The 19342-nt window shown below is 42.9% G+C and overlaps 1 protein-coding gene across 2 annotated transcripts in view; it reads left to right on the forward strand.

The window, feature by feature from the left end:
• USP7 (ubiquitin specific peptidase 7) overlaps nucleotides 1-19342 on the forward strand; it is a 99917-nt gene that overhangs the window by 66691 nt on the left and 13884 nt on the right. For both annotated transcript variants that reach the window (XM_048865984.2, XM_048865985.2), the window contains exons 11-20: nucleotides 5-87; nucleotides 1379-1488; nucleotides 2582-2738; nucleotides 4452-4596; nucleotides 5270-5400; nucleotides 11744-11878; nucleotides 16451-16552; nucleotides 17373-17478; nucleotides 17921-18013; nucleotides 19258-19325. In XM_048865984.2, coding sequence (XP_048721941.2) covers nucleotides 5-87; nucleotides 1379-1488; nucleotides 2582-2738; nucleotides 4452-4596; nucleotides 5270-5400; nucleotides 11744-11878; nucleotides 16451-16552; nucleotides 17373-17478; nucleotides 17921-18013; nucleotides 19258-19325 — 1130 coding nt within the window. The remainder of the gene's footprint in view (nucleotides 1-4; nucleotides 88-1378; nucleotides 1489-2581; nucleotides 2739-4451; nucleotides 4597-5269; nucleotides 5401-11743; nucleotides 11879-16450; nucleotides 16553-17372; nucleotides 17479-17920; nucleotides 18014-19257; nucleotides 19326-19342) is intronic.

Consider the following 19342-nt stretch of genomic DNA (forward strand, 5'->3'; position numbering starts at 1 on the left):
TTAGTATTTGAGTCCTTCATTGATTATGTTGCAGTAGAACAGCTGGATGGTGATAACAAATACGATGCAGGAGAACATGGCTTACAGGTATAAAATTCAAGAGGAATTACCGAGTTTTCTTTCCAGATCCTTGATAAAGAGTTTCCAATGAGAGCTAGCTATTGAACTACATTGATCAAAAGTGTTATGAAATTCATGCAAACTTGCATTAACTGATTGTGGTGGCTTCCTTCGAAGCAAGCTTGTGTATATTTTGTTAATTCTTGTTAAGTTACTTTGAAATGAAGGCTTCAGCAATGCAATTTGCTTTCCCCTATGATTTTGTTATAATTTTTTTTTCCCAAAGAAGAAATTATAACTTGCATTTAAATTTAGATTCTATTTTTCAACTGATATTTGATTTCGAGGTGACAATCCATTCAACTACTTCAGTAAAGTTAGTCCGTATTTGCATGCGTATCTATATGTCACCAACAAACAGGAAGGAGCACCAACTGAAGTTGCAGAATATTTTTTGCCATTCATCTCTTTACACCAGTCCATCTCTCTCTGGCTTTTCAGTTTCACTTTGCCTACCACAGTGTGAAAAGCAGAAGTCCTTGTCTAAAACTGGTTTGGTTAAGCTGATTTTTTTTTTTTTTTTTTTTTACAACAAGCATAACTCTTGTCAATAATAGTTAAAAATAAATTGGAAAAACAAAAAATATGTAAATGCTCTTCTTGTGGTAAGGTGTTGCAGCCTAACAATGTCTGACTTGTTCACTGCCCTCTTCTTACGCTTGTTACGTTATGTCCGAAAACAGTGTCTTTGGCGATCCACTGTATGATCTACATCTTGACTCTTCTGTCTTCCCTGTTTAGTAAGGCCTCTCTGAAGTCACAAGTTTTACCTGAGTTCTCCCAAGACTGCAGTAGCAAGAAGTAAAAAGACAAGCTAGCTATAATGGGAGGACCTTTCACTCAGCAATCTTCCAGCACTAGCTGGATCAACCTCCTTGAACTTAGAAGTTTCACTGGTGCTATATTGCATCTATATACATTTTTTTATTCATAGGCAACTTTTGTTAATTGATTCTTAGTAGTTCATTGCGATGTTACAATGCATTTGCCTTACTTATTGCTCTTGTTTTACATAATTAACTATTTTGTTCTAAGTGCTACTGCAGTAGCACCTGGGAAGCTCAAGAGGGTACGAAAGTACCAAAAAGTTATGAAATATCCTTGTTGCCCCATCTGTATATTGTGTGGTGTAGATGAAAGCCCATATCGTACAAACTAATCTGAGAAATGAAATTTATGGGTAAAAAATTATTTTGCTTGAGTAGCTTAAGAAGACAAAGTTAGAGTCTGAACCTTGCATTCTTTTTCAAACATACAGGAAGCAGAGAAAGGTGTGAAGTTCCTAACATTGCCACCGGTGTTACATCTTCAACTCATGAGATTTATGTATGACCCTCAAACTGACCAAAACATCAAGATAAATGATAGGTAACTCTTTTGCCATGATAAAGTTTGAACTTGTTGAAATACAAAATGGAAACTATTTTGCCCAAAGTCTGGCTTTTGGGTTTTCAGTTGATACCAGCAGGGAGAGGTACATGAAGACATATGCTGAAGAAAGCTCCCAAGAAATAGTTCTGATTACATGCATTGTTGACTTACGAATGTTTAGTGTTCTGATTGACAAATTCAGCTGTTTATTAAATATTGTTAACCATTTACTGGATGTGAAATAAGTAACAAGTTGTTTAGTTTTTTTTAAATGATGCAGTTTTATATAGAACCTTGTTTACATCATATGGGTATCAAAAAAGTAAGAGAAGTTGCAGTAGTGTAGTATGCCACTGTTTTTAATACATACCAAATTCCTGCTGCAAGGATAAACAGAATTACTGGGTCTTCCCCACTCATGTCACCTTTTTCTTTTACCTCCACCACACGCGCTCTAGTTCAAGATGTTCTTAACACAAGTAGATGTACTGTTTGAAAAAACCTGTAATTTCTATTATGTGGATTTTGTACCAGCCAGGTACACCTCTATGAAATGAGTTCTAGACACTTGCAAAATTGTTTGCAAATTAATTTACTATTTTCCAGCAAAAAAAGAAATTGAGGAAATCCATACGTTAGAATAATTGGAGAATGTTATGTAGTATGGTCTGGTGCAAAATAACAATAATGTTCCAGTCAAAAGGTACCTAATTTAACAGTTGCATTCTTGCAGCACCTGCAAGGAATGGGTTGTTGAGCTAGATTCTGTTCTCATTTACATTTGTGGTAAATCCAGAGTAACTTTTTGACTTCAGCTGAGTTATTCTGAACTTACACTGCTTTGTAACTGAGAGCAGAATCTAATCCCTTGTGGAAACAAAGATTATTTATATCCCATATTAACAATGTAAAATATGCTGCTTTACCCAGTCATTGCAGTTAATCTCAGATAAAAATGATGTTGTAATTTGACTTGTTCAATTATGTACTGTAACTTTCTTTAGTGAAGTTTATAAGTGTAAATACATTTCAGCATAAGAGTATTATTCTTTTAACTACAAGTAAAAATACCTCACTTTTTTAAAATTAGGTTTGAATTTCCTGAGCAGTTGCCACTTGATGAATTTTTACAAAAAACAGACCCCAAAGATGCTGCAAATTACATCCTTCATGCAGTACTAGTACACAGTGGAGATAACCATGGCGGACATTATGTTGTTTACTTAAATCCTAAAGGGGATGGCAAAGTAAGTATTGAAAAAGCAACCAAACTATTTTGTTTGTTTGTAGAGGTGTCTTATTCTGTCTTTTGAGGCAGTTGAAGCTTCTGTCATGGAGTAACTCAGAAACCTGCAATTAAGATTCCCATTGCTGTTTAGTGTCACCCTAGGAACCTTTTGGTTTCCAGGAGTGGGGACTACTAGAATACTTGTCTTTGAAACTAAGTTCATTTTCTCCCATACAGTGCTTGTTCTCGGAAGAGTTTATTAAACTGTTTCTGTCTCACTCAGCTTCTAGTCCCACAGACTTAAGGAAACTTAATTTGTACAAAAAATCTTTATCTTTTTCTGTTTTAGTGAAGGTACTAACAGTTCGAGGCATTCGGGGCCTCTCGCCCACTTAGGGAGGAGCAGCCTCATGCTTGCCTGCTGTTGGTTGGCTTGTGGCTAAAAAATTTAGCTAGGGCAGGGGTGGCCAACCTGTGCATCCGGAGCTGCATGTGACTCTTCAAAAGTTAATATGCAACTCCTTGTATAGGCACCGACTCCGGGGCTGGAGCTACAGGCACCAACCTTCCAGTGTGCCAGGGGTGGGTGCTCACTGCTCAACCCCTGGCTCTGCCACAGGTCCTGCCCCCGCTTCACCCCTTCCTCCAAGGCCCTGTCCCTTCCCTCCCCTGAGCCTGCCACACCCTTGCTCCTCCCACTCCCCCTCACAACCTCCTGCACACTGTGGGAGGCACGGGGAGGGAGGGGGAGGTGCTGATCAGTGGGACTGCCGGCAGGTGCAGTGCAGAGCTAATGCGGGCTGCTGACGTATTACTATGTCTCTTTGGCAATGTACATTGGTAAATTTGGCTCCTTCTCAAGCACAGGTTGGCCACCCCTGAGCTAGGGGAATCCTTCCAGTCACACACATCAGTGTGTGCAGCAGGAGACTGCCCAGCCTGACTTCTGTCTTTACTGTCTGTAATACATATATTTAAATCCAGGAAAAGGTTAGGGAACTGTTTCTAACATCGCTGATTCAACACTCTGATGACTTGATATAACTGGAAGTTTATAGGTCAGGTACATCTTTCTTTGAGATATTTGCATTATGTGCCCCATAAGATGTTTTTGAGCAATTAAATTGTTTATGTTTAAGAGGAGAAAGATTCAATGTAAATTTACTGTTTTTCATATTTCCCCTTTAATTTTCACAACAGATATTTTACAGATAAGGATGAAGTTTTGGGATGTTTTATTTCATATTTGCCACAGTATGTTTAAAATTTACAAGTTTTAAAATTTGGATACTTTTGTGCACCACTTGCTTTATATTTCATTCTACAACAATAAATCAGCATCAGCTATCTGAACTTCATGGTAGTAATGAAATATATTTGGATAACAGATCAGATTCTGTTAAGGTAAATAATAATTTGAATAGTTTGGCTAAAGATTGCTGTTTTACATAAAACAGGCTCAAATATTTAATTAATAAAACATCAGAAATGTAAGGCCCTCTTTACTTTTTGTAAGAACAGAAGGTTGCACAACTTATGTTGAATCAGTGGGATATTGTTAAAAAATTATTCTGTTGCTTGGAGGAAAAGCGTTTTATATTTCAGTCACTTTAAAGAGCAAAAAAACCTGACTTCCCATTTCTTGCATGTAATTTCAGTCAGTTAAGGTGTGAGTTAATTTGAGTCAAGAATAATTTTTTTGTATCTTTAAATAATTCACTTTTTTCCCCAGTGGTGTAAATTTGATGATGATGTTGTATCGAGATGTACAAAGGAAGAAGCAATTGAACACAATTATGGAGGTCATGACGACGACTTATCCGTTCGGCACTGTACTAATGCTTACATGTTGGTTTACATCAGGGAATCAAAATTAAGTATGTATATATTTGTGTGTCTTTTTGTGTGTGAATGTTGATTAAACCCAGATATTTAAATGCAGAGGTTTGTGGTTATCTTTGAATCCTAAATTATTGTCATCTTTCACCATATGGTGAAGCTTCAGAAAGCTGCAGTTAACCTTGGAAAATGTTAGTGTTTGACCAGTCTTTATTGCAGCTTCAAAATCAAAAATGTCTTTAGCTGACATAGTGGTGTCATAAGTGTACACTACAGTACTTCACTTTCTCTTCACAGTAATTGTGTAGTAGCCTTGATTGTATTTTGAACAGCAGGAATGGAGTACCATTATTTTAATGTAACTGAACCTTAGTGACGAGAACTAGATCTGGCTTGATATATGTACATTTGCGTGTCAGTAAAGATTTATAATCCTAAAAATCTGACATTTAATTGAATCCTTCATAAGGATAAGATATAAATCATGAAAATGGCGTAGTCTAGCCTAGAGTAGAAAGTTCATCCTGTTCCAAAATGTAATGATGCTATATCAGATAAACAGTGGTTTTAAAGGTGTGTAAAAGCTTTCCTTAGCTTATTATCAGAAATAGTTGTGTCCCCATTGCCCCAGGAATAGTCATGAGTGTGTATGAAAGCCCTGTTAGATATAAATTATTGTAATATGACATCACAAACCCACTTTCTTTTTAGGTGAAGTTTTGCAACCTGTCACAGACCATGATATTCCTCAACAATTAGTAGAACGGCTACAAGAAGAAAAGAGAGTAGAGGCTCAAAAGAGGAAGGAGAGGCAGGAAGCTCACCTCTACATGCAAGTGCAGGTCAGCTTTCAAACAGAGTCACTTAAAACGAACTTCTGCTTTGAAATTTGAAGATAGTAATATTGGCTTAATAGTAGTCAGAATTCTAGAAAACAGACATGTCCATCTTCTTTAATTCAATATTTCTAATGTTAAACCACCCAAATCAAAATTTGGGTTCTCTAGTTGTTTACTTATTGTTTGGTGTGAACCACCAGCTTAGGGCTTGATCCAACAACAGTTCTTCTTCGAGTAGATGCGGCTATGTATTCCACTTACGCGTGTGCATGCCCAGCACACTGGAGCCAGAGAATTTTGCCTACAGTAACTCCTCTCTTAACATTGTAGTTATGTTCCTGAAAAATGCGACTTTAAGTGAAACAATGTTAAGCAAATTCAATGTCCCCATAAGAATTAATGTAAACTGGGGGGGTAAGATTGCAGGAAATTTTTTTTCACCAGACAAAAAACTATTTTTTACAGATATAGCCCCCGCCCCCCCGCCCCCCCCCCCCGCAGCCTCAGCTCACTGCACCGTCGGCGCAATGCTCTGGGCGGTGGGGCTGCGAGCTCCTGGGGCAGCGCAGCTGCAGAGCCTGGCCTGACCCGGTGCTCTGTCCTGTGCAGTGGCATGGCTGGCTCCAGCCGAGTGGTGCGGATGTAGTGCCACCAGCCACCGGTGCTCCAGGCAGCGCGGTAAGGGGGCAGGGAGCCGGGGGGGTTGGATAGAGGAGTTCAGGGGTGGTGGTCAGGGGGCGGGGATGTGGATAGGGGTCGGGGTGGTCAGAGGGCGAGGAACGGGGAGGGGCAATCAGGAAATGGGGGGGTTGGATGGGGCAGTCAGGAATGAGATGAGGGGTTGGATGGGGCAGCGTGGGGCAGTCAGGGGTGAGGGTTCCGGGGGCAGACAGGGAGCAGGGTGGAGGTGGGTGGGGCTGGGTTCCCGGGGGGGGGGGGGCATCAGGGAACAGTGGGGGTTGGATGGGGCAGGAGTCTCAGGGGAGGGATAGGAGGTGGGGGCCGGGCCACGCCTGGCTGTTTGGGGAGGCACAGCCTCCCCTAACCAGCCCTCCATACAATTTTCGAAAACCGATGCAGCCCTCAGGCCAAAAAGTTTGCCCACCCCTGAGTTAGAGGGTGGAAGAGGGTGGGATATTTCCCAGGGAATGTCTTACTGCTAAATGATGAACTAGCATTTGGCTGAGCCCTCAAGGGTTAACACGTTATTAATGTAGCCTCACGCTCTACAAGGCAGCACGAATGGAGGGAGGGGAGACAGCATGGCAGACAGAAAGACACACCCTGTGTTAGAGAGAGAGAGAGATGCACATTGCCGCTTTAAGTATGCTGACACCACTCTAAGTACATTGCCTTTTTAAGTAGATCGGGAAGTTGAGACAGCAGCTGCGGCCAGCAAGCTCCCTCCGTCCTGAGCCCTGTTGGGTCCCCACCCTGCTCTATATGGAGAAGGGGTAAGTGGGGGGCAGGAGCGGGGAGGGGAGGGGGACACCCTGACATTAGCGCCCCTCTTTTCTCTCTCCCCCCCGCACACAGCAAGCAGGAGGCTCCCGGGAGCAGCTCCAAGGCAGAGGGCAGGAGCACACATGGCAATGGTGGGAGGGACAGCTGAACTGCTGGCAGTTAATAGCCTGCTGGGAGGCTGCCGCATGGGGAACTTAGGGGAGTTGATGGGGGGCTGCTGGTCCGCCCTGGTGCCAAGCCCCAATCAGCTAGCTGCAACGAGCTGCTCTTCCTGCAAGCACTGGACAAAGCAGGCGGCTGCCAAAGGATGTTACAAGGGAGCTTTGCGCGACTAAACAAGCATGTTCCCTAGTTGATCAGCCATGTAACGTTAACCGGGACAACTTTAAGTGAGGAGATACTGTACCAGTAACCCGTAGAGAGGTGGCGCTTGTGGCCATAGCCCCTCCCCGATTATATAAGGTGGCACCACTCCTGACCCCCCTGAGTTTAAGTATTTCCTGGGTGATATCCTCACCAGGGCTTAAACATTGTCTGTCATGTAGGGGAGTGATCCCCATACATGAGGAGGAGGCATTTGGGTCCGGAATTTGGTCAGTTCAGATGCCCTTCCCTGTCACCCTCCAAGCACCCATTTTGACTCCTTGGTGCAGAGCAGTTTTCTAGTTTTTGCTCCTTTCTCCTTATCCCTGCCGTTTGAGGGCCGGGTGGCCTGCTTTCATGATGCTGGGGCTTGATAACCACTGACATCTGGGACACTCTCAGATCGGGCTATTTCATCCATCCCCATCCTTCTTCAGGGACCTCTCTTCTTCAGGGACCACAAGATGCTGCTCTGCGAGCAGTTTTGCTCTCTACTGGGTAGGGGAGCCGCAGAGGAGATTCTTCCGGAACACTGAGGTCTCGATTTCTGTTCCTGGTACTTTCTGGTGCCCAAATCCAAGAGAGGGATAAGATCCATTTTCTACCTTTGTGGCGTCAACAAATATGTCAGATACATGAGGTTCCAAAAGATCACTCTGTCAGCTATCCTCCCCACATTGTCTCAGAAAGACTGGTTTGCTGATCTAGACCTTCTTGATGCCTACTTTTATGTGGTGATTTTGCCTGGTCACAGGAAATTCCTTTGATTTGTCATAGCAGAGCACCATGTTCAGTATATGGTGCTTCCATTCGGCTTCTATTCTGTCCTTTGTGTTTTTACTAAATGTGTGGTTGTCGTGACGACATATCTCGGGAAGAAAGGAATCCACATCTTCCAGTATCTGGATGACTGGTTATTGAGGGGCAGGTTCAGAAAGAAAATACTTGCTCACATCGACATTATGCTGTGCTTACTCGATCATCTGGGTCTCATTCTGACACTGGGAAGTCAACTTTGGTTCCCACTTTGAAAATAAAGTTAAGTGGGGCCCTAGTAGACTCTAAAAGTTTGAGAGCTTTTCTGCCGACCAACCGTTTTAAGGCAATTTACTACCTTTTGCCTCAGTCTGCTGTCTCAGACTTCCATGACAGTTCAGATGTTCCTGAGGCTCTTGGCTACATATCCGCCCACTTCCACGCAGGTGGCCCACTTCTCAAAGTTGCACCTTCACTACCTCTGCATTTGGCTCAGGGTGGTTTACTATCCAACTCTTAACCCCTATAGAACGTTTGGTCTTCCTCAACAGGTCTTGGACTCCTTGCAGTGGTAGATGTGTCCAGAGAACATATGCTAAGGTGTTTCCTTTGTCCAGCCCTTGCCAGCCAGGGCTATTGTCACTGACATCTCTTTGATGAGTTTGAGAGCACACCTGGGTCACTGAAAGTTCAAGATATGTGGTCGGAACAGGAGTCCTCACAGGATATCAACTTGCTGGAGCTATCGGCCATGTGCAATGCAGGTCATGCTTTTCTGGACTGTCAGTGGCTCAGTGGTTCACATACTTACTGAAAACGCTACCATGATATATTATTTGAACAAACAAGGGGGACCACATTCCATGACACTTTGCCAAGAGGCAATCAGTTTGTGGCAGTTCTTCATAGAGGAGAGTCGACCACTTGCCTGGGGTCCAGAATCATCTTGCGGACCATCTCAGCAGGAATTTTTCACTGAGTCATGAGTGGACTCTGAAGACAAGTGTTGTCCAGGTCATCTTCACAGCTTGGAGCATTGTGACAATTGACCTGCTTACTACAAGGGACAACGGGAAATGTCACCTTTCTTCTCTCAAGGGGGCCTGAGTCCAGGCTCCCTTTCCAACACTTTCCATGTCAGCTAGCGATCAGCTCTCATGTACATATTTCCCCAGATCCTGATCATCCCACATATCATCCTTAAGCTGAAAGTGGATCACACCAAACTCATTCTCATTGTCCCAGCATGGCCGAGGCAGTGCTGGGTCTCTGATCTCATGCTGTCAGTTCAGTTTCCCATACTCCTTCCTCTCCATTCTGACCTACTCACGGAGAATCAGTCACACATAGCATCCCATGCTCAGCTCCCAGCATCTTACAGCATGGATGTTTTGTGGCTAAATGAGGAGGAAGAACAGTTTTCAGCAGCTGTTCAACAGGTTCTACTCAACTGTAGAAAGCCTTCCCTCAGAATGGCCTATTCAGCTAAGTGGAAGCAGTTTTCGTTGTGATCCCTGGCCCTTGGAATTCAGCTGATGCTGGTTTCTATCCAGGACATCTTGGAGTGCCTGCTGTGCCTTCAGTTGTCAGGACTTGAGCGTAGCTCATTGGAAGTGCATCTGGCAGCAATATCAGCATTTCATCCCCCCTTTCAGAGAAGATCAGTTTTCTCCAATACTATGGTAGCAAGATTCTTAAAAGGGCTTCTTCATCTGGCCTGAGCGCTGGCTTCTCTGTGGGACCTTAATACGGTCTTAGCAGTTTTAATGGGACCCCCATTTGAGCCTCTGGCATCTTGTTCTTTTCCGCTTTTGTGTCAGAAAACTGCATTCCTGGTAGCAATAACGTCCACAAGAAGAGTCTGAGAGCTGCATGTTCTGATGGCAGAACCTCCTTATACACAATTCTGATAAGAACAAAGTGACTTTATGACCACACCCAAAATTGTTGTCTAAATTGTTCTCTGTTTCATTTGAACCAGGTGATATATTTACCTGTGTTCTTTCCTAAGCTGCATTCATCTCCTGAGGAGCAGCCTCTCCATACGTTAGACGTCAGATGATGTCTAGCCTTCTATCTGGGTAGGACTAAGCCATTCTGTGGTTCACCTCACCTGTCTCATATACTGATCACATGAACGGTCAAGCAGTCTCTTTTACATTCTCTAAATGTAAAACAAAGACTGCATATGAAATAGGTTCAGCTACGCCTCCTAACAGGTGAGAGCTCATTCTGCGAGAGCACAGCCATAGTTAAAGGCATTCGTCAGTGATGTCTCAATATTGCCTATTCGCAGCGCTGCTCTGTGGTTGTCCATATATATATGTTTACGAACCATTACACCATTATTGCATCTTCAAGGGTGGATGCAAGTTTTTGTAAGGTGGCCCTGAAATCCTTGTTTAGGTGGACTCCAAGCCCTGTGTCCTGGGATGGGTACTGCTTGAGAGTCACCTGAGTGGAGTACTCAGCTGCATCTACTTGACGAAGAAGAAACGGTGACTTACTGTGATTGTGGTTTTCAAGATATGATGCAGAAGTGTATTCCATGACCAAGCTTCCGTCCCCTCTGCATCAGAGTCTAGTGTCTGGGCGTTTGGTGCAAAGAAAATGAGAAGGGTCGTGGCGGTGTTGCCTCACGTAGTCCTGGGAGGCGCTAAGGCCAGCAGGTATGAGTGCCGCCTCTCTACAGGTACTGATAGGGAAAATTCTCCAGCTCCAGTGAGTTGGGTGCACACACATCTAAGTGGAATACACGTCTTTGTGTCATCTCAAAGAACCGCAGTTACAGAAAGTTACCATTTCTTACACCTGCAAATGTCACCTTGAATCCTGATGAAATTAATAGTACTCAGGGGGAAGTAACAGTATATTCATGGGCATTTCTGTTGGTCCACTGTTTGTTGTACTTATACAAGAATATAACTTTTCATGGCTTTTTAGAGAGTGTTAAATTATTGTATTAGAGGAAAAGGGCTGAACTCTTACAGTGCAGTGTTAGGGTAACTCAGGATATCTCCCATAAATAACTTTCTGAAATTGGAATATAGCTAGCTATAGCGCCCAATTCTGGACTGCAGCTGTGCTGAGTTCACCATGTAGGAGTGGAGGAGAACTATTACCTTTGCATCTCTCACATTTTTAGATGGCCTTGGGGCTGCTGTCCGATATACTGTACTGCTATGGCTTCCTATGGAGCCACCCAGCAGCACCAAATAGGCAGAGCACCTCCTCCCTCCCTCCGTCTACCCCATTATGTACTGCTAATAAAGGCAGTGCTGGCCCTACACCAGAATGAAATTCCACTTAAACCAGGGCTTTTCCACAGTGGCAATATCTGCAGGGGAGTACAGGAACAACACACCCAGTAGAATTGGTATACTGATCAGAAACTGGTCCATAATGTTTTAGGCCCCATTCTGGGAAACACGTTGGTGAATATTCCTTTTGAATGCAGGGGCACTTCTCTAATGCTAAAATTATTATTGTGCGTAAGTGTTTGCAAGATTTGGGCCTAAATGTTAATGGCTTTGTGCTATGTTTTGTCAGAATATTTGTGAATTTTTAAACATGGTTTTGAGTAGCATAGTTTGTCTTGTTTCAGAGATAGCTTATATATTTGAAAACTTATTAACACAAAATGATTTAAGTGTGAACACTGACACCAATAAACAGTTAAATTCAGAGGCAAAGCTTACATCAACAGTGTTTTTGATTCTTCAGCTGTAAACTATATATAAGTAATGTTTATAAAATATTTCAGATAGTGACAGAGGACCAGTTTTGTGGCCACCAAGGCAATGATATGTATGATGAAGAAAAAGTGAAATATACTGTGTTCAAAGTATTAAAAAACTCCACACTTGCAGAATTTGTTCAAAACCTCTCTCAAACAATGGTAAGCTTTTTCTGTAGCACAGTATCTCACTATACATGTTTTTGTTATTATATTTTGTTCACTTTATAATCTTAGCATTCTCTTGGTATATGTGACTGCTTCTTTGTGTAGTGTCCCTGTGAGTTTTCCACTGTAGGTGTGCGTGCGTCCCTGTGCTGCTGATTTTAGAACTTTGGTAGCAGTATCTGTTAGGCCTGCACGTGCACCCTTTCTCCTCATGCTGCTTCATGAGGCTAGTCGGCGCACTCAGGCTAACCCCCCTCAGTTCCTTCTCGGCCACCCCAGCTAGAAACGGAGCTATTTGCTTTTCTATAGTTAGTTAGCCTCCTAGTTCTTAGTTGTAGTTCTATTTGTCATTTTTTTTCTTTCTCTTTATTTTTCCCCTTTAAAAAAAAAAAAACTTTCTTTTCCCACTTCTCTCCTCGTTGGGGACCTTCCCCCAATGGGGTATGCCCAGCTCCCTTGCTTCAAGAAGTGCCTCTCTTGCAAAGAGGCGATCCTTATTGCAGACAAGCACTCTCGGTGCATTTGCTGCCTCGGGGAAGGCCACATTCAACAAAAGTATGGTCTTTGCAAACAGCTCAGGCCCCAGTCTCGTAGAGGTAGAGAACTCAGGCAGAAGATTATCTTCATGGAGGCAGCTCTTCATCCATCTCCAGACCTATGCCATGAGTCACCTTTCAGACGTGAGTCTTCCCCATAGTCCATAACATCTAAAAGTTGTGAGTCAAAGAAACAAGGTGCTGACCCCACTCACAAATCATCAATAAAAGAGCAGAAGTCCCCACAGTGAGCCCCAACATAGCCGTAAACGTTCTCCGGCACACTTGGTATCCTCGATACCACCAGCACAGAGACCTTCTCAGTCTGGTGTGGCTCATGGAAGTCCTCAGTGGCAGATACTGTTGACAAACCTACAGCCGATGGGCACAGGCACTGAGTCAACGGTACCTAGGGACAAAGACAGGAGTAAGCACTCCTCCTAAGAAAACATTAGTATGTGATTCCTTATCAGTACCATCCTCGACACCTCATTTGGCACCAGAGCAAGTGGTATGGGCAAGATCCCCATCCCCCACAGTACTGCCAACAGCACTGAGTCGGACAGCATCACTGGAATTCCTGCACTCCATGCATCGGGATCTCCTCTTCTCAGTGCTGGGACCTCCGCACCAAGTCTTCGCTTGGCACGGGAGTCTTTCCCATTGCTCTGCCATGCTCCCCTGCTCTCCAGTGCGGGCTCAGACAGTGAACCTGAGGAGGTGGCATCTCAGTACTTCTCAAAGGCTCCTTACGGTGCCCAATATCAGCAAAGCCTCAAGGATATCCTCAGATGGTCCCACCACCACCATCTTGGCATGGGCACCAACAACAATCTCTATGCCACCACCCCAGTGGCCATACTGGGACAAGAGGTCGATCATCTCCTCCAGTTAGGAGCCATAGAACCAGTACCTCAACATTTACAAGGCAAAGGGTTCTACTCCTGTTATTTCTTAATACCCAAAAGGAAGGGAGGTTGGAGACCCATACTAGACCTCAAAGCTCTGAACAAGTTTGTCAAGGCTTAAAAGTCAAGATGGTCACTTTAGCAACAGTCATTCCAGCGCTGGAACAGGGAGACTGGTTTTCAGCCCTCGCCTACTTTCATATCTCAATCTTACCGACTCTCAGACAATTTCTCAGATCCTCTCTAGGATAAGACCACTACCAATACAGGGTGCTCATTGACCCAAGAGTATTTTCCAAGGTTCTCTCTGTAGTGGCCGCCCACTTACACTCCTACGGGATCATGATTTACCTGTATCTGGACGATTGCCTCCTCAGAGCCCAGTCTCTACAAGAGGCTCACCGAGTCACCAAAGCTGCAATACACTTGTTTACAGAAGTGGGTTTGCAGATCAATGCCTAGAAATCAACCCTCACTCCAGTGCAGCACCTGGAATTCATAGGCGCTGGCTTCGACTCTACAGACTAGAGCTCCCCTTGCTCAAACAGATTCTTCTGTTTAGCCACACTCATACAGACCATTCAAAACAGCCTACAAATATCAGCCAGACGCTGCCTACGACTTGGGGCACATAGCAGTGGGCACAACGGTAATACCACATGCCAAAGCTTCATATGTGGTGCCTCCAGATGTTGTTTACAGCCCAAACAGGGACAGACAAGATAAACCCCTTTCGCTACCCACCAAGGTCAAAATCTCCTTAGATTGGTGGAAAGACCCAACCAACATTTTCAAAGGGTTCCCCTTCTTGCAGATCCCCCCAACCATTGCTTCTAATCACTGACACATCGCTCATAGGGTGGGGTGCACATCTAAATGGCCATAATACCCAAGGCAAATGGTCACCCACAAAGATATCTCTTCACATCAGCCTCCTCAACCTAAGGGCAGTCAGGAATGCCTGCACCCACTTCCTCCTGCTGATCAAAGGATCACACACAAGAGTCCTAACAGACAACATAGCCTGCATGTACTACATAAATCAACAAGGGAGAGCCCAATCACCTTCCCTCTGCATAGAGGTAATGAGATTATGGAACTGGTGTGTCTCCCACAATGTCACACTGTCAGCAGACTACCTCCCTGAGGCACACAACTTGATAGCGGATAGTCTCAGTCACTAATTCCCACATGACCACAAGTGAGAGCTGGACCCAGTAGTACTTTACAATCTATTCAGGCAATAGGGGACACCAACCACAGATTTTTTCGCTACTTACTTGAACAAGAAATGTTCCCGCTACTGCTCCAGAGCACGGATAAGACAGTGCTCCCTAGGTGATGCCGTCCTCCCCTGGGATGGGGACCTTCTTTACGCCTTTTCTCCTTTTCCCCTACTACTGAAGGTCCTGCTGAAAATTTAAAAATAGTCTGAGCACACATCATTCTGATCGCTCCTATTTGACCGAGATAGACGTGGTTCCTTTACCTGTCACAGCTTGCAACATGCCTGCCAATCCCTCTCCCAGTCACTCCCTACCTGCTGTCCCAGGACAATCTACATCCCAACTTGGGGGTTCTCTGCCTCAGAGAATGGCTCCTTCTTGGTTCAAACAACTAGAAAGCTCCTGTTCAAAAGACATGCAAGAGGCATTATTATACAGTAGAAAGTCCTCCACACAGCATACTTACGTGCAAAAATGGTCCAGGTTTCGGATTTGGTGCATCTCCCAACAGATCTCCCTGACATCCACGACTCTCTTCAACATCTTAGACTTTGCTCTGGCCCTAAAAAGATTGGGTCTGTCTGTAAGCTCTCTGAGTCCACCTATCTGCTGTAACAGCCTTCCACCTCCAGTAAAGGTTTACTCAGTGCAGTCACACCCAGTCACCAAAGGGCTCCTTAGGAGTATAGTAAGCCTCTTCCCACAACCTCAACTTCCTCCTCCCACATGGGACTTAAACCTGGTGCTGAAAGAACTGACTAGGCCTCCCTTCAAACCCGTAGCCACCTGTTTCTCAATGAAAACAGCTTTCTTGATAGCGATTACTTCAGCCAGGAGAACAGAAGAAATAGTAGCTCTCATGGCACCTTCCCTCCCTCCCCTCCCCACCAGTATTCTTTCAGGGCAAAGTTATGCTTAGGCCACATCCAGAATTCATTCCCAAGGTAACCGTCACTGTTTCACGTGAACTAATTGATTAATCTTCCAACCTTCTATCCCAAGCCTCACAGAGGCGAGAAAGAAGCTATATTGCACATTCTAGGTGTCAGGAGATAATCTGTATCAGGAGATAATCTGCCTTTTGCCTGCACAGGACAAAGACTTTCAGAAAGTCCCCCAGGCTTTTCCTCTCTATTGCGGAAAGATCCAAGGGTTCAGGAATATAGGAGGCTCTCCAAGTGTTTCTTGAACTGCATCAGACAGTGTTACCAGGTTCTCAGGATAACCCTTCCACATACTATTTGTACACACTCTACAAGGTCGATCTCCTCATCCATTGCCTTATTCAAGAATGTCTCTATCAGAGATCTGTAGAGTGGCAAGATGGGTGTCAGTCCACACTTTTGTGGAACGTTATGGGATCACTGGGGACTCTGCCACTGATGCCATCTTCGGCTCCACTGTGCTGTCATTGGAGTTGGGTCAGTTAAAGAAGTCTCAGCCCTCCAGAAGGGATGCTGCTCAGGAATCACCTACAGTGGAGCACCATAGGGACACGACACGAAGTAGTAGTACTCACCTTGTACAGTAACAATGGTTTTTTGAGATGTGTGTCCCTGTGGGTGTTCCATAACCCACCCTCCTCCCCTCTACTTCGGAGTTCTTGTGAATGACACTGCGGTAGAGAAGGAACTGAGGGGGGTTAGCCCGCGTCACTGTCTAGCCTTGTGATGCAGCATGAGGAGAGAGAGCACATGTGCGGGTCTAATGGACACCGTTACTGAAGTTCTCCGATCAGCAGTGCAGCACCCATAGTGACACACACAGTTACTGCACAAGGTGAGTAACTTCTTTCTGTCATAGTTTGAGTGCTTGTACACTGACTAGTTTTGACTGGTTTTATTAAAGTATTTTAATCTATTTGTATTTTCTTCTTTTAACTTTCTTTTAACTTAGGGATTTCCACAGGATCAAATACGGTTGTGGCCGATGCAAGCTAGAAGTAATGGAACTAAACGACCAGCGATGTTAGATAATGAAGCAGATGGCAATAAAACTGTAAATATTCACTAATAGGGGAAAAGTTAATTCTAAGTCTGTCTCATTTACAGTTCCAACAGTAAAGTTGTGGCCTGAGGACATCAAAATCTTAAGTGTTGGAAACTAACCTATGGTGTTTCAGGGGACATAGAAAAACTTGTGAAATCTAGAACCAGTGTACAGTAGCCCTTGATTTAGAGTAGATTTGAGATTTGGTGGATTGATTTTGAGATTTGGCAGATCTAGATCTTTTTACTGTAATGAAAGGAGACACAATCATTAGTCATCTGTCACTGACACTAACTTGTTTAAATTTTACTACTCGTAATATCAGATGTAAGGGCAAATATGAGTTCCATGAATGCTTTAGAAACTTCATAAAATAGCAAGTGTTGCATATAAATATTAATAAAATTAGGGATACGAAAAGTTGTACTAACCCCTGTGTTAAATTTATCCTTAATTTTTGTTCTTGCTACTGTAATTGACATGGATGGAAATAAAATATTTTTAAACATACAAGAGAGCCCATTTTAAGGAAAAATTCTGTGCAGTTTAAAACTTATGTAACTTTTTAAAAAACACACATCAAAGCAATATTTGATATTGTTTTGCTTACTTTAGCAAGATGGTGAAGGATTGCATATGATCTTTAACTCTCACCAACATAGCTAAAAATGAGGGACTTTTCCCAACAGTGTAAGATTCCTTTTAATTTCTTGTTTTGTTTTAATTTAAATCATGCAGTTTGACCACTCCACTAAGTTTTCTGCCTATATGAAACTCATCTAAAGTCATTTTTTTGCTCATTTTGTGTGTTCTGCTTCCTAACAAACAGATGATTGAGCTCAGTGACAATGAAAATCCATGGACAATATTCCTAGAAACAGTAGATCCAGAGATGGCAGCTACTGGAGCAACATTGCCCAAGTTTGATAAAGATCGTAAGTATATATGCTAAAATTTCAGAAATACAAAATCTCTCATTCTCTGTGTGCCTGAAAATGAGTGAGTGCTCCTTCTTTGGCACTCAGTCTGCCTGATGTACAAGATGTCTGTCAGACTGTGGCTCTCAGTGCACTTCGATCAGCTGACCTCATTTTGTGTTGTCCTCTTCCAAGATGGAGAGAGACTGGGGTTTCAGACGTTCTAGAATGAATGAAATTAATTTAATCAGCTGTGTGTGTGTTATTTGGGTTCAGTATTTAAAAAGTATTTTAAGGAAATTATCTTGTTACCAGGTTACATGTTTGCTCATTAATTAAAGACATTGTTTTGTGACTACTGTGGCCTTGAGCATGAAAATGGAATTTACGGTTAGGTGATCTTCAGATGTGCTCAAATTATGGCTTTACTTCAGATTATTTTTTATTTCTTAACTTGTAGATGATGTAATGTTGTTTCTGAAGATGTATGATCCAAAGACTCGGAGTTTGAATTACTGTGGACATATCTACACACCTATATCCTGTAAAATACGTAAGTCTTTCAACTCTTATTGAGTTGTAATATAATATGATCAAATATATAAATATAACATTTTTGCATTTAATGTTATACTGTTGAAAGCAAAATTCAAGAATTACAAAAATGAAGGCTTCTACAGCAGCATTAACCTGTCTGTTAGACATGCATAATATTTTCTATTCCTGTGTTTGTGATAAACATATAATTTGGTATATTGTTAGAAGTATGGCATGAAATATGCAAGGTTTGCAACATGTCTGCATGTCTGCAACATTTCTATTTCCTAACTTAAATTTAACTGGGAAGCCTTAATGGTTCATTAATATAGCTTAATAGCCCCCCCCCCCTTTTTTTTTTTTAAGAGAGAGAATTGTTTTTGCTCAATAACTGTAGAATTTAAATGTCCCCAGCAAGGCTTTGAAGTTCACATGCCATTGAAATGAATGGGGTGGGGGAATTGTGAGTTCCATCTTTGCTGCTGAGATTTAGCTGCAGACAGTTATCTGCAACACTGGGTTAATGGGGCAGCAGTCTATGGATTTTTGTATTGGGCTGGCTGTATCTTTCTAATTTTATTTAAAAATTTAGGATTTACAGTGTGTTGGTGACTACGGCAAATGTTCTTATTCCTGAATGTTGCAGTTTTATAGTGTTCTTGCCAAGTGTTCTGCTGCAACATTTTGTAAAATGACTTCAGGAAAACTGTCCCACCAGCAGCTGCAGCCCCTATGCATGTCTGGTTAGACTGTGTGTGTAAAGTTCTAATGTGCCTCACTCCTATGTGACATCATAAAGAGGGTGGAGCTTCATTAAGCTCCACTGAAAAACCTTAGCGGATGTGGACTGAACCTGTTCAGAAGTGATACTCGGATTTCTTATTGTTAATAACGTCTCTGCCCATAAGCAAAGCAAATGTTGCTCTACATTAACAGTAACTTACATTCAAAATGTTATGCGTAAAACTTTTTGGTTTTGCTCTAGCTCTGTTTATTTTGTGTGTGTGGTTAAAACTATGGCATTATTTTATGCTAGCAGAATTCAGATGGCTGTGCAAAATTTCCTCAAATTAAAATAAAAAATCCCCTTTTGGGCTAAACCTAAGGATGGGAAGTTTCAATTTAAAGGAGAAATTTGTCATAAAGTTGGACATCTGAAAATTTGGGGGGTTATAATGGAACCTTTTTGCAACTTTAATCATAGCTTTCGCTACTAGTGAAAGCTATAACATACTTCACGCTTCTTTTCTTTTCCAATAGGTGACTTGCTTCCAGTTATGTGTGAGAGAGCAGGATTTCCCCAAGAAACTAACCTTATCCTCTATGAGGTTTGGATTGATTATTA

Source organism: Caretta caretta, chromosome 10 (genome assembly GCF_965140235.1).
Source record: "Caretta caretta isolate rCarCar2 chromosome 10, rCarCar1.hap1, whole genome shotgun sequence".
Lineage (NCBI taxonomy): Eukaryota > Metazoa > Chordata > Testudines > Cheloniidae > Caretta > Caretta caretta.